Raw genomic sequence first — 17,793 nt, forward strand, 5'->3', positions numbered from 1 at the left:
AATAAATTGGTCCAGCCAGGGAAAAAAAAAAAAAAGTTCCCCATAAACAAGCTCTTCTCTGTGAATACAGGGGAGAATTAAATAAAAACAACAAAACTGTAATTTTCAATAAAGATGAGATAAAGCAGCACGAAACACAATGCAAATACTCAGATGTAATGTGAATGGGTATAATGTCAGGGGAATTCCCCTGACTCCTAACAGCTTGGGTCCTAATGAAGATCTAAACTAAAATCCCTATTGCTCTCAACACACAGGAGGAGAGTATGAGAAGCATGCCTTAAAATGTAGCCCTTGTGCAGTTTCTGAGGGCGGTCTCAAATCAAGAGGCTAGCTTTAAACTCAAAACTTCTGCATACAAAGCAAATCTGTAATAACAGACTGCTAGACACACACACACACACACACACACACACCCAAAGACTGAATAAATATTAAACCTTTTTTTTCTTGATTTGTGTTTTTGCAAGGCTGGATCCTTAAAATACATTTTAAGAATGGGAAAGTGAGTAAGTCTCCATAGGAACACAAGCTCAAGCATGCCCATCTCCTGAAGGTTGAGAACTGAGCACTTTGGTGCCTTAATGACTTGGGACAGCACATGGGTGTAGTGCTAGAAACTTAAGACCTATGAGATCTAGACTGCAAAAGCTTAGCGTGCTGTGGAAGTGAGTCCTGTGTACTCGAGGAAAGACTTAGCATGAGATGACAGCTGAGCAACGTAACTGAGGACCTGCATTTCAGCCTTGCATCCCTCATGCAGCAGCCAGACATTTAAGAACCTCACAGGTCTAGCACATGTTGTTCAGAAATAGGTGAAATGATACATCTCCTAGGAAGCAAAAGTTTTGAAGGCAGTCAAGTCTTTCTGGAAGACTGCAAGCAAGAGAAGAACAAATCTCATGCTTTTTAAGGAAGAAGGGGAGGAAAAAAGCAGGAAAAGCTATAATATCAAAATAGAAGAAGCTTTTGTTTTGCTTTTATTTTTAAATTAACTGTCTGGTAAACTGGCTTTGTTTAAGGTAAATCTAAGATAGAGCTATATCTACTTTTAACAGTCTGTTGAATAGGGACAGATGACAAACTGCCTGTATCCTTTCCTTTGAAAGCAGAAGCGTGAGGGTTGGGCTACCAGCACAGTGGGTAGAGGCAGAGGGTGTCTGCCTGTGGCCAGGGGGAAGCAAGCTCTGGAAAAGAGGTGTTTCAACACTGAGAAGGCACTGAGGGTTGAGGATTAGGATGCACTTCTAGGTTTTGGATTAAAGATCTGCCGCTCCAAAGGAATGTCTTAAATTAGGCACAACCTTGCAGTGATTTTATCCTGTTTCAGGATCATGGTTATTGCATTCAGCCATCTCAGAGCAGTGGTAGAGGTGGTCAGGGCTGCCTGTACCTATCTTCTTGCATATGTGCCAAGGCATGTTTGTGAGCAAAGTCTTTAGCATTGCAGTGCCAAACCTTTACTGCAATACAAACAAAAACCTTTTCAAAACACAAATTATCACCACCAAAATTTTAATCAAGATAATATTGATTCACTGTAAATATAAAAATGTGTCTCTTGGGTGTCAAAAATTTCAAGACAGACCCTCACCTAGCATTTTAAATATATGACTGCTGCTGGAAGAACCTGTTAAGCGATGGGAAATAAAATGATAAATTATGATAATTAAGTTTAACATTGGGGTCTTTTCTGAATTACACAATTATTATTCATTTTAACATAGTGCAAGTACATTCCTTAGAACTGCTCTCAGAAACAAAAGGGAGACACACAAAAATTTGGATCAGACAACATTTTCCAAAAATGTGTTCATTCATTTTAAAAAAGAAAACCTGGAAACTCCAGGACCTCATTTTATTTTTAAGCATACATTCTCTATGTTCTTTGGTATTGTCATAGCTTCATTGTGATCTTAGAATTGCTTTCACTGCTCTTTTTTTTTCCAACATGTAAAAGATGTATCTGAAATTATTTTTCTTTTTGTTTAAATTTAACAAATTATTTCAACAACTGCTTTTTCCATATTTCCTGAATAACAGAATAAAGTAGGTTCTGCTTTTGTTTTGTATTTCTTTATTACCTTAATGGGTTAAAGTGTTTTTAGGAGACGATCCTGTGCCTATGATTTACTTTTCATATACATATAAATTCAGAACTATATATCATATTAAAAAACAAGAGTAAAATCCAGTACAAAATAATGCATTTTTCATTTCTTTTTGATTTATAACCAGTTTTTAATTTACTATTATTATAATGTATAATAAATACATTTTATTATAGACATGGTTGTAGAAAACTGTCATCTTGGCCTACGAGCTAGAGGACAGGGAAACAAGAAAAAAAAAAAGGAGAGGTCTGCATATTCTTCTCTAACTTCATATTACCCACAATACTGATTCACTGCAATGTTTTGTAAGGCTTTCACTACCATCCCAAATATATGTAAAAAGGCAATATTTGCATCATCATAAAAACTGAATCCTACTGCAAACTTTCAGTTACTTCATGCACTCCTCCGTGAACTGCACCAGTAACTCAGCACATGTGACTATGTGGTACTTTGTACATCGAGGGATTTGTCTTAACATCAAGTTGGCTCCTTAAAAGTTCCTTTATTTAATCTATAGTGAGAGCTTCTTAATTCAAAGGACTAAGATGGAAAAATAATTCAGGAAGAAAATAAACATACAAGTTTAGACAACTTATTTTCACTTTTGCATTGAGGTTTCAGTAAGATTATATGCACTGAAAACAGACAATTTTAATATGATCTAATTTTGCATTGTTCTCTGCAGAAAGATTTCATATGCAAAATACATCAGTTTGCAATAGGCATTGTTACTTTCACAGGAGTACCTCCAATTTAAACATACACGCTGAAATAAACAGAAGATGGGATGGAAATTCTTCTTAAGGAAGCACAAAATTAGAATGAACCTCCTGGATCACAAAATTTAGTTCTTTATTATTACTGGTAGCATTTACTGTATTCACTTTCAAAACTGTTCATAGCCTTACCTTAAAATAACTTTTTTTTCCTCCCCCTGCACACTTCTCCTTTAAAGATAGTCCCAAAATATACTGTTCTGGTAGACTGGGCATTTTAGCTTAGCCCGAGTTTATTTATAATTTTTTCACCCCTTTTGTTCTTGTACAAACATTAGCTTTTAGCCTAAACGGTAATTTTTCTTCCAGTTTTTATCCTCCTGAGTATCTTGATACTACTGAGTATCTTGATAACCACATGCCCTTTTGACTTGTTTAGCTTCAGCTAACAAGCTCTAGCTTTTTGCAGAAGATAAGCCCCCTGCTTTTCTTATTCACCCAGCAGAGATTTTGTGTAATAGTTTTAGTTTAAATTTATTGATCTCGGACATAGGTAATCAAAACTAAGTGAGTATTCCAGACAAATATCACCAGTGTCTTGCAGTACAAACATCTCTATTTCCACTGGAGTCACCTTTTCAACACAGTCACCTCGTTTTCTGGCTAAATGACTTCAGTAATTTATAATCCTGATGTTATGCAGGACAGCTAAATCCATTCCCACCTTGGATCTTTGCAGACTTCTAGCTTTCAACAGAAGTTTGATACTAGCATCAGGGTGCATCACCTTATATTATCTTTTATTGAGTTTCATCCCATTTCTACTAATCCAGTCCTAACAAGTGATTTTTATAGAATTCCCTACCCTGTATTGACAATGCTTACAGGTTTATATTGCCAACAGATACAATCAGTGTTTATACTGTATTGCTACCAAGGCCATTACTGACAATATAAGAAGTTCAGTGTCAAGTTTGTTTAGCAACATCACTAGTAACCACTGTGCTACCAGATATTGCAGGGCTGCCTGTTACTATTTCCCTTTTGGATAGGTTTTGTCCACCCCACAATAATTCAATTAAGTCTTGTCATTTATAGTTTAACTATTAGTTTCTTCAGAGCTGAATTTCATCAAGTGTTCTCTTCATCTGTTAAATAAACTATAAAACAGCACCTCAATCTACATAGAGAACTTCATGGTTTTTTTACTTCCACCTTTCTCTACATTTAATTTATCCTTTTTATTATTGTCTTAGTACCACCCTTTGCAAAACCAGACTTGAATAACAGGCCTATTTATTTTTTCCATTTAATTTAAAATAAATCAGTTTGTACCTTTTTTTTCTGCAAAGCTGCTTTTTTTTTTTTTTTTTTTTTTTTTTTTTAACAGCCAGATCCTCTCAAATACCCCACCACTTACAAAAAGTCATTTTAATTAATGCCACCTTTTACAGGTTCACAGACTATCTATTTGCTGGCCAGCATGCACACAAAACATCCAGGCCTTACTGCATTCTTAGCATTTGTTCTCTAGTCTGTATCTGCACAGTTGAAGATCCCATAGCATTTATCTGTCTGAGAACATTACAGACAAGATCTTCATCTATATTTATATATCCAAAACTGAAGTTACAATAGATAATTGTTTATTTTATATTACTCCAGTTAAAACTTTTCTACTTTTTTCTGTAATGATTTTGAAGTTAAGAATAATATTTCTTACCGCATGGGTCAGACCAAAAGTCCATTTATCTTGCTACAGAGTGTCTGACTGTATCTACTGCCAAATGCTTAGAGGAAGAGTTTAGGAACAAGTTTAATAATTGTGAAAGTACATGTTGTTTTTTTTTCTCTTGCTATATCCTACCAGGTTTTCAGAGTTTGCACACAAGGATCTTCCTAAACCAGAATTTGCATCTATTTCCTTATGTTTAATGGTATTTTATAACAGAATCACACAATCATCTAGGTTGGAAAAGACCTTGAAGATCATCTAGTCCAACCATTAACCTGACATTGACAGTTCCCAACTACACCATATCCCTCAGCGCTAAGTCAACCCTACTCTTAAACACCTCCAGGGATGGGGACTCCACCACCTCCCTGGGCAATCCATTCCAACACCTAACAACCTGTTCTGGAAAGAAATACTTCCTAATATCTAGTCTAAACCTTCCCTGGAGCAACTTGAGGCCATTCCCTCTTGTCCTATCACTTATTACTTGGTTAAAGAGACTCATCCCCAGCTCTCTGCAACCTCCTTTCAGGTAGTTGTAGAGGGCGATGAGGTCTCCCCTCAGCCTCCTCTTCTCCAGACTAAACAACCCCAGTTCCCTCAGCCGCTCCTCGTACGACATGTGCTCCAGACCCTTCACCAGCTTCGTTGCCCTTCTCTGGACACGCTCGAGTAATTCAATGTCCTTTTTGTAGTGAGGGGCCCAAAACTGAACACAGTCATCGAGGTGTGGCCTCACCAGTGCCGAGTACAGGGGTAAGATCACTTCCCTGTCCCTGCTGGCCACGCTATTTCTGATGCAAGCCAGGATGCCATTGGCCTTCTTGGTCACCTGGGCACGCTGCTGGCTCAGTCTTCACTTGCTGGCTGAAAGTCTTCACTTTCATCAATGTAGCTATTTGGTTCTTGGGATCTTTATACCTCAGCATCCAAAACATCTTGCAATGAAACATAAAATTTAATTAAGTATTCTGTGAAGACATTCCTTTTACCAACAAAGCCTTCATTCATTTAAGTCCCCTAGCCTGATATTAAGAGAAATAAAGAAAAATAATTTCCTGTTCACCTTTACTGTAAACCACTTGATTCTTCCCTGGATCTCTTCTACCCTGGAAAACCTTTGCAGAAGTAATGCATGACCTTTGTGATGCCTTTTCATCAATTTAGTTGCTGTTGTCCTTCTCTGTACCTTTATGCCTGGAGTTAGCCCAAACGGTATCTGTCACAGTAAAATGACTCGCTCGAGCTCTGCTGAAGTGGTTGGCCAGTACAATCCTGTTCTCACAGGGACATGACTGCTGAAGAGCCTGAAGCAGGCAATATGCCAAAGGGGTGATACACCTCTGAACACTGTGATCATCTGCAAATGGGAATGCTGAGAATAATTATTTTCTTGCATTTAATTAGAGTTTCCCCTGCTGCAGCTTGTGTCCATTACCTGTCGCTGTGTGTCACCAAGGAGAATCTGGCTCCAGCTTCTGCACAAATACCTACAAAGAGCTGAAGATTGCAGTAAGAGGCCCCTATAGTCATGTCTTCTTTAGGCAAAACAAAATCAACTTCTTCAGCCTCTCTTCACACATCATATGCTACAGCCCCTGACCACCTTGGGTACATAGCAGAATTCCTCCTAAGAGTGGCCACACCAAATAAGTCTATGTAACCCTCTTTCAGTCTCTGAAAGTGAATGCTCAGACTAAGAAGTGAAAAGCAAATTGCAAGTGATATTTCTCTAGTGTGTACAGTAATCTGTGGAGTAAACATGATTTGACACACTGGTTATATCTTTGTGTTCAAAAATCTTGGATTTTTTTTTTCCTCTTAAGCCTTTCCAGTCATGTTGTACCTGCAATATTCCAAACGCGGCTTTCACAGTGCTTTCACTATTCAGTGCAATTCTATATACAGGCTCTTCAGGATGTATGCATAATCACCCTGAATTAAAATTAAAAATTTGTGAGTACTGGACTTGACAGTAACATTTGAAAGCAAATTAGTATTTTTCCTCTCATTATGCAGTCACAGAAAAGCAATAAGTTCTTCAGAAGAAAACTTCAGGTCTGGAGGGATGTTAACAAGCAATATCATGAAGATCATCATACTTCAGTAGAATTAAGCAGCTTTGTAAGACCCTAGATGCTTTATTGCTAGTCCCCAATATACAATGGAAATGCCATTTTTATTTATTTCATAGTTTAGATCATCACATACTTCCATGATGATAAGCTTCTGAGGTCAGAGGCCACATCTTCCAGTGGTGTTATTCAGAGCACAGCAATTTATCCTGTCACATGGAGAACATGGGTTGGACTGTTGCTTAAGATTTATATTGTTACGAGCCACACCAAAGTTGCTACTAGGACTCAAGGAAGACTGTCTGTAAATAGCTAAATGCAGGATAGAAATACAGAACAGTGCTAGCTAGATCAGCCGGTCCTGATATAATCACAATCTTCTTGAAATCTTGTTCTAGTTTAACTTGTTGACTCTACCCTCTGCTCCTCCTTTGCACAAGATACTTACCAAGACATCAAGTACAAAGGTAACAGCCTTCACCTCTAAAGTGATAATGGACAGCAGATGAACAACAGTCTGAACAGTTGCTGCCCCTGGAAGCAGAAACTACTACCTTCCCAAAACCCTGCCAGATCCTGAGCAGTAAATAAAGCAAATCACAAGATATAACAGCAAAATTCAGTTACATGGTGTTATGCTCTACATATTATTGTTATGCTCTCAACTCTATAGATTTATTTATGTAAGTCTCTGCGCTTGGCTGATCATTTGTGTGATTTATGCAGCTGCTTCATACTAGGTAATAACCTGAAACAGTAACTTGGTCATCACTCCCTGTAGGTATTTTTCTGCATTGCTGTTCCATATAGCAATAATAATAGTTTTCAATAATAAAGTGAAATCAGCACTCTTCCTAACGAATGTGGAAATAATTGTGTTCCAGTTTTTTTAGCAAAGACTTACATATGTGATTTATATACATATTTATGTTATTTATTTAAATCAGAAGCAAAAATCAGAACACTTGAAGATGCTTACTAGTAATACATATATAAAGACTTAAAAACCTTCAGTTAGCTCCTCTGCTTTTTCTTTCCCCTCTTTACAGCCTTCTGTCCTGGAACACTGACAGTGTGAGAAAGCACAGTGCCACCGAAACAAAAGAAACATAAGAGAACAAAGGAAAGAGGATCCCAACGCATTCCAGAAATACAGAGGCTGTGCTACTGAAATTCAGTCTCACCTTCAATCCCTTTATACCATTTCATCTAGAGCTGAAGAAGGAACAGTATACTAGTAAAAACAACCATATGAAATGGATTTTAAACTCTGAAGTTGAGATGGTCAGTAACTGATGAGTTAAAGTTTGCTGTATTTCCTCATCAGCCAGAAGGCTCTTAAGGACACCCAGCCACTAGGCAGCCTGAGATAGCAGTGTTTGTTATTTTGTTATTAATTTTTAAAACAAAACCCCTAGATGTCATCTTGCATTTCAGTAACTTTGTTTTATGTTTTTTTTTTTGTTTTCCTACACTCACAATATGTTTTGTGTTTGTAAGCTGAAGGATCATCCGCCAATTTTGTACTCAATTAAAAAAAAGCTGTTCTTTAGGGGAAAAGGTCTTACAGACAGTAAGACAATCAAAAGGTAAAAGGAAGTCAATTGAAAGAGGGTTTCTTTTGTTATTTTTATCACAAGATAAGCCAATGCAAATAATTGGAAAATCCTTATGCATAATTTTAATTTCTTAATCTTTATAATTTCAGTGTTGCTTTTATCCTTGTGCAATGCATATATTTTTGTTCAAATATATACTTTTTCCATGTATATTGATCAGAAGCAAATTACTCCCAAAACTTAATTATGCTTCTTATTTTTGCTTTTCACGAGTATTCTAGCAAATTAGTTCTTTTACAATACCTGTAATAACAGTTGAAGGAATATCCCTAGAAATGTAAATTTAAACCTAAATATTTGCACTAAGACCTTGACTATATTTACTCAAGTAAGGGGCAGAAATATAGTATGACTCATATAAATAATACCCATTATTACAACTCATACTTTAACTTCATGCAAACCCACTCATATAAATACATCTACAGAAATACTACCCATCCAGCTTCTTTTATATTTCTGTACAGTATTTGAATTTCATGAGTTTTAAGCTTTCACATACCTTTCTCTATTTTTCACATACCTTGTCTCTATTTATTTGTTTGTAGCTATTTATACTGGAAAAGTGATAAATGTTTATATATAGAGCTGAAGAAAACCCAGCATTCCCAACCTGTTTAAAACTTGTTCAAGAGGATAGAAAGGGTACTTGGAAACTTCTTTTAAACTTCTATCAGTTGTTGTCTTTGGCTTTTTAACTAAGACATCATATTTTTGCATAACTTCAGAGCACAGCAGTTATTACATACCTTTTATCTCACTGGATTTCAGTAACACTTAACATTTCCTGTAATTTGGCTTCCCTCAGTTGTACCCTCTACAGCTTCCAGGTGTGCCCAATATCACCATGCTATCTTTGTCTGCTAATAAGAAGGCACACATTTATGGAGAAATTACTGCATCTTGCAAACTGAGAGTCATCCATAATGTCTGATATTCCTGTAGATGAAACAAGTGGTGCCCCCAAACAAAGAAGCAAGCCTCAATTATTCAGCTCGAGGCTGAGAAGAGATAACAACTAATCCCCCATTCTGCAAGCACCAGTTGTCACAATCTCATCTGAGCTCTCAGTACCGGGGAGTTAGTGGTACAGCATCGCACTCTAATGACAATCACAACAAAAGTGTAGGACTGGGTTAACAATTGAAAATGAAATAAAGGTGAGTGCATGCTCAAGATGGTATTTTAAAAACTGAGATTTATGACTTCTACTTTTGGTAAGACATCCTGTAATTGTTGTATTTTCCTCCTCCACCTACTCTCATTGTGCGTGGATGAATACACATAATTAAAAAATACCTTGCTATGTGTATTTAAAAAGACAATACTGCGATAATTACATGTAAGGAACAAACACATATGCTGAAGAGGTGTAGGAAATCTGAACAACATGCTTTATTTTAATGGTCACTTCTGTTGTACCTGGAATGCTTCATGGCTTCACGTTCATAATAGTTACAGTGTAGAAAAGACACAGACAATTCATAACCTCATATAAAGTTTGTAAGTTGTATCACCCTCCAAAACTATATCAAATACACCAATTTGTCTGCTACATTGGCCTACCAGTAACTAGAATGTTGGCAAGTGATACTTTTTTTCTATAATACCAAGGTGTAGTCTGGCATGCAAAGCCCTACAAACCCAAGCATTTAATTTCTTTCTCTGTTTCTGTCCACATCTGAAAAAGACTGAGCTCACCCAAACAAGCATGTAACCTCTAAACTTGCTGTAAAGAAAAGTTAGCAACTCTGTATGGCCATTTAACAAAAGACATTTACAGTCCTGTGAGCACCGGTGAAGACACCAGCTGAACAGGGACTTTTTACTCACTTTTTTTTTTATAATGTATTTCTTATACTGGTAAAGCTGTAGCAGCTAACAGCTGTTTGTATTATGCTGGAGTATTAGCATTATATTAATATTTTATTTTAAACAGAATACCTTAGTTCAGAGTATATGGTATCTATAAAGTCCAATTCTCTTTCTAGCAAGCTTTGAAAGCATGACACTGTGTTGGGGAAGGTTAAACGTGTTTTTCTGGAACTGTTTCCTAGCCCAAGAAAGTTACATAGCTTATAATGTTGTTGCCAGGATAATTATGCAGAAAGTTCTATGATTTTTTTTTTGTTTGGAGTTTTTTGTGTTTTCTTTTGTTTCATTTTTGTCATCATTGCTTTTTGTTTATGGATGTGTGTATACAGTATCTTCTGGCTGTTTGCAAAAGAGACATACATCCCGCATGCAGGACCACTGGTTTATAGACAGGTGCTAAATATAAGACAGCAGAAAGCAGTTTTTAAGTTTTCAAAGAATACTAGCTGCACTGTCACTCACTGAATGCTATAAAAATAATGTGATATCTATCTAGGTTTTGTTTTTTTTTTTTTTTAAATATGTAGCATAGTAATGTATGTAACATAGTAAGCTATGTTATTTTGATCCCAGGCAGGAATGTCTTACCTTTTCGTAAGCTATGTTGGAGGTTTGGGGGACAGGTTCTTCTTGATCAGTTGAAACACTATATGAAGAGTGTTACAGTTTTGTAAGGAGAGGAAATGAGGTGAAGGACGGGTGGAAGGTGTCTTCCAGCCTTTCCATTCTCTGGCTGTCTAAGCAAAGCAGGATTCCTAGACTGAAAATCAGAGCAGCATAATTTTGGTTATGTGGCAGAAGCTGAAGCAGGACTTTACAGGAGTAGCAGGTTCTGCTGCAGCTCCAGACATTTTGCCATGCAGAGGTGGATTATAGAGCCTCTGCAAGGAACAGCCCAGCCACATACACTCACTCAAACTGGGCCTCTTCCTGGTGCTTTTGTGGGATGCAAAGTTTGCAAGAGCCTGGGGCAGGCTGCTCACTTCCCAGAATTGTTTTGATCTTCACTGACTTTTTCCAAAGGAAACCTCAGGAAGGAACAAATGCTTGCATGTTCAGCCCAAAGCTCCATACCCTGAAAGGAGGTATGTGAGCACCTTCACAGCTACAAGGAACAGTTAGGTCTTGCAAAAACCTCATCTGACAATCAAGTGGCAGATGGTTCAGCTACTGCGCCTGAAGAGCTGCTCTCAGTGCCCCTTAGTCTTGGAATGCTCAACAGCTGTGAGGAAGGGAAAGCTGCTGAGATGTTGCCCTGGACAAACTACATGCACGCACCAAAATGTTTCAACAGCTTTTGCTTTGGGAGTGTTTACTCCTCTATCAGAAAATTGACATTTCTCTCAGGTCAGTGCTTTGCTCTGTAGTCCCATTAAAGATGAGGCTGCCTATACCACAGACCTACAGTTCAGCTAGCTGTGGTAAACAAAGCCTAAGTAATAAAACATTGTGTTGTTGACACATGAGGGGAAACTCAGTAACCATATTGTCATACCTCCCGGAAAACAAAGAACATGCACATCTTTCACATCCCACAGGCAGAGAACACACCTGTGTCCCCTTCAGAGCAGGAGGATCTGCTGAGCCTGTCTGCTTCATGCCAGAGAGTCAGTGAAGAATGAGGAGCTGGATGACAAGTCCCTGTAGGTTTTACAGCTACACAGGCATTATTTCACATGTGGAAGCCAAGACCCACTTACCTAAGATTTTAGAATGTAGTTTTCCTTTTAGACTTACTGAAATTGGTGTTATGTTCCAAAATAAGGTGCAGTTCAGTAGATCTCCACAACTGAGCAGAAATCTAAAGCTTCCCATTTCCTTCAGTTAAACGCTCTGGCAGCACATGTTGCCTGTTTTCTTGCTTTTCTTTATATGAAACCCTCCATGCACAGCAATCTTCCTGTACGTTCACTCCTTGCTTATCTCTTGCAGTATTGCCTAATCAAGGTGCAAACTGCACTGCACATTGAAAAGAATTTCTGTCCCAATTAATCCTTTGCGACTCCAATCTCTGTTTGCACGAAAAAGTTTCCTATTCTTCAGGACACCCAACTATTTTCTTGACAGAGCTGCTAAAAATCAATAGACTAAAAAAAAAATTAGATCTGAATGATCACATTTTTAACTGGTTGTAATGCAAAGAATACTCAGAAAATAAAGAATACTTGCAATACTTAGACAATGAAGTCTAGGATGTTTGCACACATTGCACACGTCCTTCTGCGACTGCACTACCCATAAGCATCTAGTTGTTCCAACTATATGCATGCATATCCAATTAATCCTTAAGTTTTACATGTATTTACCTCTAATTCTTTATGCAAATACTCACCGGCAAAAGATCCAAAAATCAATGACAAATACATTAAGTCTGCATTGAAATTATATGCACAAGTGTGTATAACACTTAGAATGCTTATTGTAGCTGTGTAGGAGTCTGGGCCGCGCTGGGAGAAAGTTAGTGCAGACAGAAGAATGCAAGGACGAAGACAAGGCCAGCAAAATAAGGCTGGCAAAAACACACAAGATAGCAGATAAGTGAGAAACACCTGTGGTCAGCAAAAGCACACAAGTCTGAGCAAAACAGGGTATGAGATAAGGGAGTTTTGGCAAGTTTTGGGCTTTACGTGCTAATTGCAATTAACCAATGCAAATACTTGTAGAGGCGCGTGAACAGCGCGTGCAGATGACCTGTAGCCTATTAGAAGATAGATGAGTGCGTGTACAGAACTTAGTAGAATATAAATGTAACCAGAAAAGGAATAAAAATATAGATGGGACGACCTGATCATCACATTGGTGTTGCGTCGTTTCTGTTCCCGCATGGAGAAATAAGGACCCCGGCTAATGGTGACCCCAACAAAGCTGTACATGTAAGTTTGAACAATTTCTGTATGTATGAGAAAAGGGCTACAAATTATTTTAGTCTGCCTGTCACAGAATCATCTAGGTTGGAAAGGACCTTGAAGATCATCTAGTCCAACCGTTAACCTAGAACTGACCGTTCCCAACTACACCATATCCCTCAGCGCTATGTCGACCCGACTCTTAAACACCTCCAGGGATGGGGACTCCACCACCTCCCTGGGCAGCCCATTCCAACACCTAACAACCTGTTCTGGAAAGAAATACTTCCTAATATCTAGTCTGAACCTTCCCTGGCGCAACTTGAGGCCATTACCTCTTCTCCTATCGCTTATTACTTGGTTAAAGAGACTCATCCCCAGCTCTCTGCAACCTCCTTTCAGGTAGCTGTAGAGGGCGATGAGGTCTCCCCTCAGCCTCCTCTTCTCCAGACTAAACAACCCCAGTTCCCTCAGCCGCTCCTCGTATGACATGTGCTCCAGACCCTTCACCAGCTTCGTTGCCCTTCTCTGGACACGCTCGAGTAATTCAATGTCCTTTTTGTAGTGAGGGGCCCAAAACTGAACACAGTCATCGAGGGGCGGCCTCACCAGTGCCGAGTACAGGGGTAAGATCACTTCCCTGTCCCTGCTGGCCACACTATTTCTGATACAAGCCAGGATGCCATTGGCCTTCTTGGCCACCTGGGCACACTGCTGGCTCATGTTCAGCCGGCTGTCAATCAACACCCCCAGGTCCCTCTCTGACTGGCAGCTCTCCAGCCACTCCTCCCCAAGCCTGTAGCGCTGCTGGGGGTTGTTGTGGCTGAAGTGCAGCACCCGGCATTTGGCCTTATTGAAACTCAAACTGTCCCATCCTTGGAAATTCCCAGTTCTTGCATATTAGTGAAATTGGGAGTTGTGAAAAGGGATGACATTTATGGTGTTCTTGCACATGAGGATGGCAGGGAGAGGACAAAAGATAGGTTGAATTGAAAGGGGATAAACATCTGTCAGTTATTCTCTTCTATTTGCAAGCAGACAAAGCCAAAATCATTCTGATAGCATTTGCTCATATGAAAACTATTTTGATTATTTTTCAGAAGCTATGTCACTTCAATTAATTGAACCATTTTTCTCATAAGAGTTTAATTTTAAATTGGTTGACACATCCTAACAGGCTAAATACCACTCGGCACAGTGACATTAGTCAAAATACTTGTTTTTACTAAAATTTCTTTATAAGAGACAAAGGGGGCAGAGTACCTGAAAACAGACTGAAAGACTTACCTCTAGCATCCTTCAGTTTAACATTAGTCTGATGATTTTAGTTAGTTAAACCTGATGGGACCTCTTAGCATCAATAAATCTAACAATTCTTGCTAGTCCCTAAAGAAGAGCTACTTGAACAGACAAGATGAGAGCAGCGTGACAGAGGCTCAACTACAGAAATCGAGAATGTGCCTTTCCCTCCCCTCTTCAATTTACAGACTGAATGAGAACAGTGTGGAAACAGGTCTCTGGGAGCTCTTGATATACAGGAGAGGAGAACTCATCAGAAAGTACCTTTTCTTACTATTTAGTTCCTTCCATTTTCAAATTAATGTTCCTTTGTATCAGCCAGAATGATGACTAATTCTTTTGTAAAACAAAGTTTTGGAAGGAAGACTTAATATGCAAGTTCAAGTTTCTATATAGCTATTTTAGCTATAAGTATCTGAGTTATTCACAGACAAGGTAAAACAGTGATTTTCAAGGTGTGGTCAATAGATTCCTGGGAGCACTTTACTACAAGCAGCACTCAAAAACGTTTGTATGAAGACCAGCTGCACACTACCTACCTGTTCGTGTCTGCAGCTTTTAAATCATGTTTTTAAAAAAAAAATTTTTTCCTCTCCCCAGTTATTACCATGCAAGAAATCATTGTGGTAACATTACAAATTATACATAATAAAGAAAAGGTCCGCTGCAAGACCTTCAACCACTCAAGATCCCTCCCACAGAGATAAATACTACATTTTACAGCTGGAATACTGCCCAAGACAGAACACTGAGCAGTTACAGAAAGGATTAAGTCTAAACAGTAGAGTTGCTAAGGAATACTTCTATATTATTAAATAAGACAAAACATGAAGAGTAAGAGTTAGATTTAATGATCGATTAAATTATTACTGAACCCAGCTCTTACACTTCTTTCTCATAATTAAGGAAAACATCGGGTTTAGGTAATCGGTAGTACATTTAAACAAAAATATATGCATTGCACAAGGATAAAAGCAACACTGAAATTGCAAAGATTTTCATTTCAGGGAAGAAACTAAAATGATGCATTAGTGGAAAAGTGTAAATGGGAATATTTTAGTAAGCAAAATAAATATTTAATAAAAACCACACACCAATGACAGAGTATCAAAACAACAGAACTTAGTATTTGGAAGGATACCATCTACATTCCCTTGTGTTAAACACTGCTAAATTCAGTGGCTTAATTATTATCACACTGCCTTCAGCAATCATTGCTTATATTAGTGCTGTAAAAAGTAATGAGAATATAAATACTGTTCCAATGACAGAAATAGTAAAGCCAGCTTGCTATAAACAAGGAAGAATTTACTACACCAAGGAGTCAATCCACAGCCATTGATACAAAGTCAACAAGGACTACTGCATAGCATACTGGTTACTGTACCAAAAGTGCATTTATCAGCATTCAATGAACTGGGGAAAAAGTGAGAAAACCACTCGTTTTTATGTAAGTTTTAAAAACAACCAGATGATTGACAGTTAAAGAAAAAAACCCACATTTCCTTTTAAAGTAAAAGCATAGTCTAAAGATCTTCAGAGCACCATAAGATTTCTGTCAGGTAAAACAGTACAAACCATTAGTATTGTAAGTAAAGAACAATTAAAAGGCTGTTATATCATTCCATATTTAGAACGCAACTGAAAATTTTAGTGTGTTGTTGCATCCTCCTATACTACAACCAGTGGCATTTTGATGACTTTTTGTTAAGTTCTGGAAACAAATAATGCAAACAAAAATTATTTTTCCTGTATAGCAGAGGTCTAGAAAGATTTAAATTTGGTGACATGTAAACTGAAATGTAGATAATAATACAAACAGATTTATATGGGGGAAAGCAGCAGTGTCTGGCTTATCCCATTAATTCTCCATTCAGTTGTTACACTGATTCTTTGAAAGCATTACTGAATATCCCTGACTACCAATGATTTTTATGAGTGTTGTTTTCTCACTAGTAGGATTCTGCATTTAAGATTATTCTCAACCTTTTATCCTTCGATTCCCACCCATCCCCCACATCGTATTTAAAACTTGCAGTTTTCTCACATAAAGCATTGAAATATCTTTTGCTGCTTGCCAAGTGATATGCAGTCAACATTATTTCTACTTTCAAAGCACTGAGACCACCTTCCAGTTGGATTACATATTAAACAATAATTAAAAATAGTGTTCTCCCCTTATTCTACTGTGACGTGATAAAGACTATTCACCATTTAATATACGTTCAATCTCTTCTAGTCTTTTCAAAGCAGCAACTCTCTTTTTCTCAATGTCTTTGATTTCTTTTGTAGATTTTTTGGGAGTCTCTTTGTTCATATTCTTTTTCTCTGTTCGTTTCTTATTTTTGGAGTGCCCTTTATTGTTATCAACTGTGGCTTGGGTGATTTTCTGCTCATTTTTTACCTCTTTCAAATTTTGAAAGGAATTCTTTTTTTCTTCTGTAGCTACAGTTGCAGTCCCATCTGCTGGAAGTGACGACTGTTCTGTAGCACTAACCGATGCAATTTTACTTCTAACTATGTTTAGATGACGCTGAATATACTCTTCATGAGGTGCCAGTGCTAGTGTTTCAACCAAACATTTTTCCGCTTTTATTAAGTCTCGTTCTTCGAAGTAAACCACACAAAGATTATGTTTTCCTTGTACATTGTTGGGATCCAGTTCCAAAATTTTTTCAAAACACATTTTTGCTCCAACAATATCCTTCTTTTGGTTCATAAGGATATCTCCTTTCAAAATCAGACCTTTGGTATGATCAGGGTAGTATCTCAGTAGGTCTTCCAGGACAGGCAAAGCCATCAATTCTTTCGCTGTCTGAGAATAAAGCAGTGCCAAATTGAACAAAGCACTTCGGAAGTTTGGTTGTAACCTTATAGCTTTCTTCATCCATGCCTCTGCTTCCATATCTTTCTTGTCATCCATTGCCAGCATACCTAAATTGAAGTACCCATTTGCATCCTGTGGTTCTTCTTTCACATAATGCAGCAGTCTTTGTTTAGCTTCAGGTCTAAGCCGAGCATCACCTAAATGACAGAAAATGCATTTAATTCTAGATTTACTCTGAAGGATTTTTAGACCAGGCCTATAAAATGCTGGTTTTTTATACACATTAAAATGTAACATCTTTAACAGAACAGTAAAAGGGAAAGCATTTAAAATGCTACTTTTTATCATTGCTGCGTAACAGCAAAAGTAAATTACAACCACCTTCTTTACACAATGAAACTACTTACAGTTGACTTATAGCCAAAGTCAGCATCATTATTCTATTATTTGTTGAATTACATTTAAGTTTTGGTATAACGGATACAAAAAGGTATCTCTACAAGTTTAAGAATAAAGTTATTTTCATGTATGGTTGAGCAAATAGAATGCAGAAAAGACGTCAGTTCTGACAAACCAGCTCTTACAGAGGCAAACTTGGGAGTGGAAGATATCATTTTGTTAAAAGATAGATTGAAAAAGTTTAAAGACGAGAGATCACATAGTATGACTTCAGACATAGCCAGG

At 37.7% G+C, this 17,793-nt stretch overlaps 1 protein-coding gene across 4 annotated transcripts in view; it reads right to left on the minus strand.

The window, feature by feature from the left end:
- Positions 1-15,112: 15,112 nt before the first annotated feature.
- Positions 15,113-17,793, minus strand: part of TMTC3 (transmembrane O-mannosyltransferase targeting cadherins 3) — a 33,981-nt gene continuing 31,300 nt past the window's right edge. For all 4 annotated transcript variants that reach the window (XM_074827106.1, XM_074827108.1, XM_074827105.1 and 1 more), the window contains exon 16: positions 15,113-17,306. In XM_074827106.1, the coding sequence (XP_074683207.1) occupies positions 16,486-17,306 (821 nt within the window). In that variant the 3' untranslated portion in view covers positions 15,113-16,485. The remainder of the gene's footprint in view (positions 17,307-17,793) is intronic.

Source organism: Strix aluco, chromosome 5 (assembly GCF_031877795.1).
Source record: "Strix aluco isolate bStrAlu1 chromosome 5, bStrAlu1.hap1, whole genome shotgun sequence".
NCBI classification, from domain to species: domain Eukaryota; kingdom Metazoa; phylum Chordata; class Aves; order Strigiformes; family Strigidae; genus Strix; species Strix aluco.